Source organism: Cajanus cajan, chromosome 11, assembly GCF_000230855.2.
Source record: "Cajanus cajan strain Asha chromosome 11, NIPB_CcT2T_4, whole genome shotgun sequence".
In the NCBI taxonomy this organism is placed as follows: Eukaryota; Viridiplantae; Streptophyta; class Magnoliopsida; order Fabales; family Fabaceae; genus Cajanus; species Cajanus cajan.
In genome coordinates, this window is record NC_138527.1 from 29770942 (window position 1) to 29783243 (window position 12302).

The 12302-nt window shown below is 33.7% G+C and overlaps 2 protein-coding genes across 3 annotated transcripts; one reads left to right on the forward strand and one right to left on the reverse strand.

The window, feature by feature from the left end:
* Positions 1-1238: 1238 nt before the first annotated feature.
* On the forward strand, positions 1239-3825 carry LOC109801237 (uncharacterized). The gene has a single exon (XM_020362257.3). It carries the CDS (start codon positions 1643-1645, stop codon positions 3569-3571), a length of 1929 nt encoding a protein of 642 aa, XP_020217846.1. The 5' UTR covers positions 1239-1642; the 3' UTR covers positions 3572-3825.
* A 3007-nt stretch (positions 3826-6832) lies between these two features.
* LOC109801507 (uncharacterized) lies at positions 6833-11986 on the reverse strand. 2 transcript variants are annotated; one of them, XM_020362591.3, is made up of 10 exons: positions 11841-11986; positions 11480-11726; positions 10397-10477; positions 9854-10285; positions 9448-9583; positions 9140-9302; positions 8812-8940; positions 8316-8510; positions 7521-7643; positions 6833-7422 (listed from the first exon to the last, which is right to left on the reverse strand). In XM_020362591.3, the coding sequence occupies exons 2-10, from the start codon at positions 11670-11672 to the stop codon at positions 7315-7317; spliced, it is 1560 nt and encodes a 519-aa protein (XP_020218180.1). In that variant the 5' UTR covers positions 11673-11726; positions 11841-11986; the 3' UTR covers positions 6833-7314. The 2 variants fall into 2 exon arrangements, with proteins under 2 accessions (XP_020218180.1, XP_020218179.1); XM_020362590.3 differs by having other exon boundaries at positions 11480-11944.
* Positions 11987-12302: the final 316 nt, after the last annotated feature.

Here is a 12302-nt window from a genome sequence, read left to right on the forward strand (position 1 = left end):
ATGGGGTCCAGGGCCCATAAATGTCAGTATAAATAGCTCAGGTCAAAAGGTAACGTCATTGTTCATTAATTACCCTAGATATTCGTGCTTGTCCTGACTTGAGCGTTGGAATGCCTTTTGCAGGTACCAACCCCTCCACCGGAATATTCGATCGGAGTACTCGTTCGGCCCTCAGACTACTAGAAGACTTAGTGTGCCCATCAGACGGGTACAGTTTATATAAAAGGAATACTTAAGTAAAGATAGATACATTAATTAAGTAGGTAGAAAGATTTTAAGAGATTGAGGTGCCAATAATTTTATGAGTAATTTAAATATATATATATATATATATATATATATATATATATATATAAACTATCAACAAATTTAATATTGCTAACTAAATTAACTATTATTTTATTAAAATGTTTAGAGTAGTCATATGTATAAGGTTCGAATCTCTATCAAGAGATATGTTAACGTTTCGTGGTCAATGTCTCAAACAGCATTTCCCTTTAATTTATATTACTATATATGATGGCTCATAAGAAGAAAGAAAACTACAACAACAGCGACAAAAAATTGACACTATGTATAGGACCAGAGGTAAACCGACAATGAAACTGAAATAGCCACACGTAAGAAAATCCTAAGCCGGTACAACTACGTCAATGATAAATATCTGTTGAAAGGGTAAACGGTTAAGGATTTTGGTTGCTTTGCGGTAACTTTTCCCCTCTTGAAAATGTCTGTTGTGACAGATATCTTCAAAAGAAGCACCTAAGTTGATTTAATTTTTCCCTTTAAAGAAAATCTAATAAGACCCCACTACGTGTAGATTTATTCTTTTTTTTTTGTAAAACTGTTGCTTGCTGGGTGACATTGTCTATGATAAATCATTGGTACTCGAAACTGGGCTAATCGAATGCATAAAAATAATGGAGTGTGCAGTGGTGGAGCAAAGAAGGCTCACAAATTTAAGTAAGATGCCACTTGGAATTTAAATTATGGAAAGAGATTATCCTTGAAAAGCAAAGAAATTAAAATAACCAATGTATCTCCTGAATTCTCAACATGTAATTCATAAAGGAAGAGTCATATGAGAACAAGGAATTTGACAAGCTCCCAAAAGAGAAACTTCCAAATGTGCACCACCACCAAACCAAATTATCACCATTATAAGATTAAGCCGTACCATGTGCTTGGCCATCTGTCATGCGTGCTTCATACAGAGAAGTTTGGTTTTCAACTACTACATTATAGTTGCACCTTCGTAATAGATAACTCCCATATTTCCTAAGCACTTTAGAGAGGGGCAAAAATTTAGTTTAATAAAAAATAGTACAGGTACGAGAATTCTGGCGCTTATCCAGACAATCAAATGGGTCAGCCAATGGAATCTATCACTCTAAATACTATTAAGGAAATCATGATTCAGACAAATGTGCTTTCCAGCTTTGAAATTTAAAAAGGGAAAAGTGGCCTAAAGGAAAGAAAAAAGTTAGATCTCGAAACCAATGCTTGTTGTTTGTATCTGCATCTCGTGAAGTGTGTGGCCTATTTGGCAAAATATCTTAGCCAACATTCTTAAGGGCCTATTCAGTTGCAAGAAAGCATTGCTTAAGATAAGATAAGAGTCACTTCCGTTGGGTAGAGCAACATGGATTATCATCTGCTGCAGATAGTGGCACTGCTGGCAGTGATGACATTTGGAGAAGCAATAAGGAAAACAACAGGAGCATGCAGTTCAGAAGACTTGGAAGGCTTGATGGGCTTCAAGAGTGGTATTCAGATGGATACGTCTGGTCGGTTGGCAAAGTGGGTTGGTAGTAGCTGCTGTGAATGGGAAGGTATTGTGTGTGACAATGCCACCACTAGAGTGACACAGATACATCTCTCAGGGCTCATTGAAAAAGATTTGTTTCAAACCCAAATGGTTGGTCAGCTTTCCCCTTCCATAACACTCCTCACCTCTCTAGAAACCCTTGATCTTGGTGGCTTAGTAGGCCTCAGTGGAACCATTCCACAAACAATTGGCATGCAAATGCCAAAGCTCCAAAAGCTCTACCTTTATGGCAACAATTTAACTGGGCCAGTGCCAGAAAGCATTGGTGATTTGCCAAACCTCCAGGAACTGGCACTTCATGAAAATAGGATATCTGGGTCAATCCCTTCAAGCCTTGGAAGCTTAAAAAACCTCAAAAGGTTGCTGCTTTACTCAAACCAAATTTCAGGTACAATACCCCTCTCACTTGGGAATTTGACCAATTTGGTAGAGTTGGATGTTCATGACAATGCTATTATGGGTCATATACCGGACAGCATTGGTCAGATGCAAGCTCTGGAGAAGCTTGATCTTTCAAGCAACATGCTAACTGGAAGCATACCTTCTTCACTAACCAATTTAACTTCCATTTCAGTTTTGTACATGGACACCAACAATCTTGAGGGAACCATCCCATTTCCCTCAAGATATGGTGATATGCTTTCTCTGGCCTTCTTAAGACTCCACAATAACCACCTGAGTGGAAATATACCTCCCAGTTTTGGCTACCTGGTTTCCCTTCAAAGAGTTTCATTATCAAACAACCAACTTGAAGGAGAATTGCCTTCTAGTTTGGGCAATTGGCACTCCTTGTCAGAGCTTTACCTCAGTGGCAACTCCTTGTCTGGCCAAATACCAAAATCAATAGGCCAACTCTCTCAGCTCATAATGTTGAACATTTCCCATAATTTGATTGAATTGCCCTTGCCTCAAGAGATGTCTTCCCTTCAAAACCTTCAGACACTTGATCTTTCTTTCAACCCTTTGAACCTCTCTTCCATCCCATCATGGCTAACAAGCCTTTCATCACTTTCCCGCATATACCTTGCAGGCTGTGGCATCAAGGGTCAAATTCCAGACTCATTGCAAACAACAAAGAGTCCAATACAGGAACTGGACTTATCAGGGAACCTTCTCAGTGGAATCATACCGTCATGGATAGGATCCCTCAGTCAGCTCTACATGTTAAACCTCTCAAGGAATTCACTTGATTCACACATACCTGATTCCCTCACAAACTTACCTGATCTTGGTGTTCTTGATCTTCACTCAAATAAGTTAACAGGCTCCATAACAAGAGTATTTGGCACTGAACAAGGTACTTCTGGGGGATCACTAACATACATTGATCTTTCTGATAATAACTTCTCAAGTGGAGTTGAGGCAGTTGGTGTGGGAGAGCAGTTAAACATTCAGTACCTCAATTTGTCTCATAACTTTCTGAAGGGTACATTGCCAAGTTCCCTTGGAAGACTGAATTTTATTCACTGTTTGGATTTGAGCTTCAATGAATTGGCTTCCAACTTGCCAGATGTGCTGGCAAAGTTGACATTGTTGGAGAGACTGAAGCTGCAAAGCAATCACTTCAGTGGTAACATACCCAATGGATTTCTGAAGTTGAGAAAGCTGAAGGATTTGGACTTGTCAGATAATGTACTTGAAGGGGAAATTCCAGAGGGTAAACCTCTGATTGACTTTCCTGGGAGCACTTATTCAGGAAACAAAGGTTTGTGCGGGAAGCCTCTTAGTCCTTGTAAACTTTAAGAATTGTAAGATATGAATGAAGTTGTTGTTTACTCAAGATCAGATTGTTTTGGCTACATATCATTGTGAAATATTTGCTTCATTTTATTGGGTGTAAAAGGGAAACCACAAAGTGGCATTCACTTGTTTCATTTCACTAAGGAAAGTAGAGAATCTCTGGTGTCCCTGAACTTTCTTCATGTATCCCTCTAGAAATAGAAACTTGTGACAAATGTTGGATTTTCCTTATCAGGTATATTGAACAGATTTTAGAATCCCGGTGTATTATTCATTTTGAGCATCCCATAATTTCTCACGCACAGAAAAAAATAATGGAAATCATTAGGTGCTTAGAAACTATATAATTGAAATTTGAAAGTATCCCAAAATTTTCTAGTTAGTTTATGACAATCTAGAATCATCAAAATTAAAAAGAAAAATGGCATTGTTGTTCCCTTTTATTTTCCTGTCAACTAAGCAATTCTAAAACTATCTACAATTAATTCTATTGGAGCATCTCTAATGCTTTTTCTTAAATTGCTTTACCATTAAAGGAACAATGCTAGATTAGATTTCACCACTAGGGATGATTCAATTTGCAGGCAATAAGGAATGGTAGATCATTAAATCTGAGAGTGTGTGGAATTGAATTTGGAGCCCATCCAATGAGTTGCGGCACTGAATGGTTAGATTACATGGAATAGAGAAAAGAACGGGTTGGGATTGGGGTTGTTTCCTAAAAGATAAAACATACATCATTAGCTACGGTACGGTCAGAGTAATGCTTGCCGTAGAATCAGAATTTATGTATTATTTTTATTTGGATTTTTTTTACTTTTTATTTTGTCTCTTATTAATTATCAGATGCATTAATTATTTGTCTTTAATCCTTATATTACTTCTCATTTTTAATTAATACTTATATATCTTCTAACTATTTAGAATACATATTTTATATTATTTCTCTCTCATTTAATATTCATCTTTTTCCTTTTCCTAATCAATTAAAGTGTATGTTCTTTAAAGAATTTATAATTAATACATTTTATTAAACTTAAAGAACACACTTTAATTGGAGGTGCTTTAGTTTAAAAATGATTAATATATAAAATAATATAAATTAGGTCTTGTATTTAGGTACAAATAATTATTCAAAGTTTGATCTTATAAATAAAAACAAAGATAGTAATTTAAGATATGTTAAAGATAATTTTGAAAAACAATAATTTAAATTATTGACAAACTTAATGCTTTTAAAAAAATTGATTAATTTTTTTAAGGGATATATTTCATGTTATCTATTATAAGAAAAATAAAATTAATTTTACGCATATTAAAAAATTAGTAATTTACATTAAATTTTACTAATTTCATAATATTTTTTTAAAATTATTTTTGATATAAATGTTAAAAGAAGTAGTACAATTAAAATTTCATTCATTAAAGAATAAATATTTTAGAAAGAGTATGATTAAATGAGTACAAAAATAATTGAACTTTCCTTGTATTTAAAGGCAAAAAAATATTTTTTATAATAAAAAATTGAGAGGATAAGTTTTTAATTAAAAATAGAGTAGTATTTATATCTAAGAAACCGCAACTATGTTTTTCTCTTTCTTGGACTATATACTACAAAGCAAGAAGTGTATAACTATGCAACCCTAATTGGTAAAAATAAATCTTAAATATGTATGTTTGGGTGTTAAAAACGATTTTTCACGGAATTGGGTTTGAAATTTTTTGGGACTGCCAATTAAATTCAAATTAATTTAAGCCAAGGTATATTTGTATTTTTTTTTAGCAAATATCTATTTAGAAATATTTTTAAATTTTTTTTTAATTAAATAGGAGCTTAATGAATTTTAGCATATTTACTTTTGATGTTGTCTCAAAAAAAGAAATATGGCCTAACATTTATAAGAAAAAACATGATTTAATAATTTATTTAAAAATCTATTCTATGGTAATGTCATTTAAATGGGCAAGCCAACTTACATTTTAATAGGCTATTAAACTTAAACATTTATGTAAGCTGACGAATCTAACCCTTTAAATAAGTTAATGAAAATAATTTCAAAACTTTATTGAAAAAAATTAAAACGACGACCACAACGAGTCAACGATAATCATTTTAATTATATTTACTTAAATTGCTTAACCTATTAAACTTACGGAGTCTTCGCGAAAGTTTTATATTAAGCATGAAAGTTAACTATGGCATTTATTTAAATGAAGCTTTTTTGGCTCTTTTTAACTAAGTAAGCTTTTTTAACAAAATAATCCAACTTATTTAATGAATAATTCTGACTTAACATAAAAACTTTTAAATAAGTTGAATTTTTAACTAAACAAGTTTTTGTTCTAAATGACCTCATTTATTTAATAAATAAATCTCACCAAACCTATTTTCAACTTTAATATCTACCAAAAGTTAAATTTATAGGATTAGGTTTTAAAATTGTAAGACCCTGCCTAATATAAACACGGTTTGACCTTCCCTAAATCAAACTGATAGACAGATCCAAAGTGATCAAATTGGCTGCACGGAGTTTGCAAGTTGACCCAAACTTGCTCAAATCTCTCTTATCAAACAAGTATGAAAATATCCTTATTTAAGAATTTATTACTCATTTAACTATCTTTCATAATAAATATTGACTTTATATATTTAAAATTAAGTTTTACTTTAACATAAAAAATACAAAACTATACTTGTTAATTATAAAATCAATTAATAAAAAGTATTACAAATTTTAAATTGAGTTTAATGCATATGCCACATCACAATTAAATAATTATAAATTATAATCCTTCCATCTTCATAATTAGTGTTATCAGTTGCTCAATAGGTATTATCTTAAGTTATTTTATATAAATTAAAAAAAGTTCATAAATAGATAAGAAAAAAAGTTTCTTTTATTTAAAAAAATGCTTTAATTAGAAAAAAAAAATAAACAAACAGACACATTTCTTTTCAAACATAACAACACTTATTATAAGATAAAAAAAATTATTATAATTTATAGTTATTATTAAAGTCAATAAGCTTACAGTATATAATAATTTGTGATGAAAAAAACTGTAATAATATTGTATACTACAATAACCACATATCTTATTTTTTCTTATAGATTTAGTATATAATATACTATTTTTATACTTTTGAATTAGCAGTCATATAGATGTCTGACAACATTCATATTATTGAAGCCAAATCCAGAGATATTTCCGGTTGTGAAGGGGAGATTCCATGAACAGTAGCTTTCAATCACTATGCACACGTTCAACTTGTAAGGCAGTACATTTTTTCACATATGGTAGTTGTACAATCAGAAATCACCGCCATAAATAAATTGATAAAAGGACATTCTCATCGCAACCCACACTTTGAAATTTATGTTGCTTTATTTTTCTTTGCCACAATAAATTTTTGCTTAATGAATGAGTAAATGCAAGAATATGGACCCTACCTGTCCGAAATTTATAAGGTAGGTCCATGTTTTTCTATTCTTGTGCTAGTGACCCTTCCTTAATTTGAACCTGCCATCTTCACAAAGTTGCCATCCTTAAATCACACGCATGTTGTCTCTATAATTCAAAAAATTCTAATAACAAATTTTTTAACCTACTTTTATTATTATTAGATAAAATTCACTTAACTCAAGTGAATTTTATCTAATAATAAAAAAAACATACAGAGAAAGAAAAGCTTCTAGAAGTGATCATTATTACTCATGAATTGTAAGATTGCAAGTTATTTTATATTAGAGGGGATCATGAGTTAGCCCCAGTTGTTGGTAATTCGTGTAGTCAATGCCGTTTAATCGAATACAACATAACACATGCTCTGGCAGCTCCTCTTGTTTGTTCCCCTGTTACACAAGGCAAAAAATATTATATAATAATCAATAGGACTAGAGCATGCATGAGAGAAAATGCAATTATTTTTGGCACAAGAGAAACTACTTACCTGAATTGTGAGGCCAACATCTAGAGTGCAAATCTTTAACCTATCAAGAAAAGCTTCAAACCCTTTCCTGGAGATATAGCTGAATCTATGCATATCCAAGTCAATCTCAAAGTAATTTTCTCCCTGTAAAAAAATAACAATAAATAAATCATAGTGCTTAGCTGCATGTGGAGGAACCTTGTCTTTTATAGTGAAATGACACCACTGAATTGCGGGCCAAGATATAAAAGTAACACAAGCAATCCATAAAGATGCAACCAAAGAGTACTATGCATTCAACAAGGTGAAGGAGCCCACAGGAAAACTTGAACAACTTTATTACCTTTCACTTTTTCAAAGTCCAAATTTCATGATATACATTTTGTTTTTTTTGGGTTTGATTGTCCATTCAAATTAACTGCCAGATAACATTCAAGACTTATCATGTTGGCACTAACTGCCATCTCTAATCACTGAAAGACATGAATGTGAACACACAGAGACAGGACCATTTATATCATTGAAGTAAAACACGTATGCATGTGTAGATAGATAGATAGAACTTCACGCTCAGATTTCACTGAGAAACAAAATAGACATGTAACATCAATGGGGACATCCAATTACCTTAGATGCAGGCTCATAAATATAATACAAAGATACTGTCATATTCAGCTTCAAGATGGTAACAAATGAAAGAATGGGGTGAGTAAATGGAAATGTATGTACTGTAGCAGCAGTTACTGATAGTAACGCATGTAAAAACAGTTTGGTTTTCTCATTCTTCGAGATCATTAAAGAATTGATGAGACCAACCGTGTAAAACTCGTGTTGGGGACGTGAAAGAACAGGTTTCTCATTGTAAGCCTGCATAAGCTTCCTTTCTGCTGCACTCAAGTGAAGATCTTCGAGGTTGGCAACACGGCCCAATATTTTCAACCTTTCCCGGAAGGGTGCAATTGTATCTACAGGAAAACCCTTTACCTTTTCAACTTCATCGTCCATTAATCTCTGAAGAAAAATGTTATTTCATCAGCTACACATAGGAGATAAGTAACAAGAAGCGATAGAGCTTTCCTTAAATTAACAAACAATATGGTAATTCAATAGGAGACCATAAAACTAAAGGTACTATCATGGACTATATGGTTATGACATATATCAATTACTTGGCAATTTTTTATTTTGCGGACAATGAAACAACTAATCTTAAGTAATCAACAAAAAATAGAGATAACAACAGTTTTAGCAAAATGTATCGGACTATTAGGAATATTTAACACTAAATTGACACATGAAGGCTCCATCTTACTCTGATGCTTTCTTGTAAAGTCAGTGGAAGTTCCTTGGAGTAACTTTCCGAAAGTTTAAAGTACAAAACAATGCTCATTCCTTCTCCATCAGTTTCACCTTGAAAAAGTGTGGCAGGGTAGAGTGGAACCTGAAATCCACACAACAAAGAGTATAAGAATATGTAGCAACAAGCTTATAAATTGTTCTGTTGGCAATGTACCATTCTCAGCAAAAAAACAAAAAGATAACTACGGATTAGAAAGGACCAAGGAATCCGTGTTGGAAATACAACGATTAACAGCAACAATACTATAAAGTATAACTATAATTTAGCAAAGTAGGAGTACCTGAACATTTACAACTAGTATGGGAGGAAATTTCCCGGACGAACTAATAACAGGAAGTTCCACAAACCGAGCTATATGATCAACTTTCCGTGGAGACAAGAAAACATCTACACCAAATGGGTAATATGCAGAATAGTTAGGAGCAAAGTCCTTCTTCTTGTCCCTGCCATAAAGAACAACAGCCAAGTCAAAAATTATTGTCTGCGGATATGTATGTTAAACATCTCATTTTGACTTTAATTTAAACAATTTATGCATTTATTTGCACATGCACTTTCAAACAAATCACAGACAAATCTTAGTCATACTTGAAATAATTTACTCCTCGAACTTTGAAAGTGCTAGCATCAATTTGTGACCAACAATCAAGCATTTTCTTCTCAATTGGACAAAAAGGTACTTGAGAACCTGCAATTGGTCTTTGTAGAAATGACTTTGAGGAAACTGAAAGCAGAAAAAGGAACAGAAATTAGAATTACAACAATTATATTTTCTCATTACTGCAGCACAAGAGAAATTCTCCTGGAAAAACTGCAATTTTCTAAATCATCTTTTAACAATGTAATTGATAAAAAACTCCGCAAGCTAAACGAAAAAAAAAAAATACAGTTTTACCATCCAGCTACTAGGCGAAACTTTTAACGTGAATTATAATAAGTTAAGATAAAATAAAACCAGAGTCACAAGAATGTTGTTTCAAGAATTTCAACTCACATAGAGTAGCATTCCCATGTCCTTCTTTCCATTTAAAGGCAAGTTTCGTAGGAGTCTTCTTCCTAGCATTAGGAGGAGGACTAGAACTTGATGATCTTCTCTTTTCAAGAGAAGGAATGGTAGATGCAAGACATGGCAAACAATTGTTTGGAAGAATCCCACAATTATCCAAAAGTCCATCATCCTTGTTGGAGTTCGCATCAACTGAAGAAATTTCATCAAGGAACACAGGCTCACGTTGAGAATCAATGACCTCTACACCAAAATATTGAACATCTGAACTTCTCGCCACCTCAGAGATATTAGCAGAATATCCTGCCGATAACTCCTTCTGTTTCTGAACCTGATCTGTTGAAACTCCATGGTTGGCATCTCTTGAAGATGGAAAACTTGATACAGATCCACCTTCAATCCCACTTAGAGATACAACATCTGCATATGTCAATTTGTTTAATAATAGTTTTTAAGGGTAAATATAAATCTAATACATCAAAGAAGTAGGAAGTAAAATATATCTAAATTTGAAAATATCAAAAATCATACCATCGGGAACACTCTGGTAATCATCATCACAGTCAGAATCAAATACTGCAACCGAATCAAACCACGCCTCTTCAATACTGCCTGTTGCCACAAATTAAAATTCCAATTAGCAATAATAAAAACCATACAAAAGCTAACTAGGATTATAGAAAATAGGTTTTGTGCACTTAGTCTGAAATGAAATGTTACGTGAATTATTTTTCAATAAAGATGACTTGATCTGAAATGAAATCCGTAATGTTAGAAATTAACATGTACTTTCAGTTCCCATTTCAAAATCTAAATTTAATTTGCTTCAAATAGTAAAACTCATGCAATCATAACTATAAGTACCAATTCTGCAACCCCTCTTTTCAAGTCTGTGATAATAAGGACCTAATTCCAGCAACAAATGCTAGTTTCAACTTTCAAGTCATCATTGATCAAGCCTCAAAGCAAAGCTGAAATGGGTAGAGGCATATCATAAATGCACAACTCAGTGAACTCACCAACTACAATTGTGCTCAACCACTCACGCATAAACATCATATCACTATTACTATTACCCCAAATTTCAAGACCACTTTACCACCCAAAGTCTTGTTACGTTCATCCTACTCCAAGAGTTGAATTTTAACACCTCCTTTTATAGAAAACAAAATTAGTTTAGCTAAGCCTACAAACTTATCACAAACACAAAAATATTGACAATGCTTTCGGTAGCAAATGACAATAATTTGCACCAATTGTTAACTTCTACTCCGTTCCATCCTCCTAAACTATTTTTTGGCTTCACTTTAGCTTAACTTCAGATTTCCGAAGAGTATACATAACCAATCCTTTACACGCAACGATACCAACTACACCACCAACATTTCCCAGAGACTAAAACTCCAAGTCTCCAACTACACCAAAAAAGATTGACAAACTTTCAACACCAAAAAAGACCCGTTAAAAGGATTCCAACAACAAATTGCACTCCAAAACAAAACAAAACCAAACATCTCTCAGCTCTCTCATTCACAATACAACCCTCCACTCCAAAACCATTTCAAAGAAATGCAAAAGAAACAGATAAAAAAGATGCAACAAAACATCATCAACCTTGGAAAGTGGGGTTGGCAAAGGAACAATCAGGCAAGCCTGCTGCCTCATCAACCTTCTCCAATGATTCTTTACGCAACCGAGAAGCAACCCTTCTCCTGAGTCCCTCTCTCCTCCTCTTTCTGGTTTTCCTCTTGGAAGAGCTCAACCCCCCTCCCACACACCCTCGTGGAGTTGAAACACACGCTCCCATATCATCAACACCTTTGCCTCAGATCCCTCACCACCACCACCACCCCACAAGGTTCTGTCATGTAGACACAATGATAAGAGAAACACACACACGCACTGAAACCAAATAGAAAAAGAAAAAAGGGAAAATAAACAAATGAATAAACAAAGGGAGAAAGCTTGAAGCGACCCGCTGAGGCTGTTTGTTGAAGTTACAAGAAAGACTCTCACTTTTTTTGCCCCCATCATCATCATAATGAAATCAATAAATAAGCTACCCCAGAAAAACAGAAAGCAAAAAATGAAAACCAAATAAATAAATAAAAGTCAAAATTTTCATGCTTATGATGATTCTGAGAAAAATAAAAGGAAAACAATAATAATATTGTACAGTGACGGTAGTTGTTGTAGTTGGCAGAGGGCAAGGGTCCCGGGGTGGCACGTGGCATGATGTGATTAGGCGAACGTGTGGAAGAGTGGTGCAGAATACAGAGATTGTGGACCAAGTTCTACGTTGTTGCTGGTTACTGTACTTTTGGCGTTTATCTAACGTCGTTTCACACACTCATGTAAAGTTCTCAGTATCTTTATCCACGTCCGTATATTGCGTGTAGTCAATCCAAATGTGTGTTTATAGAACAAACCTCACTGC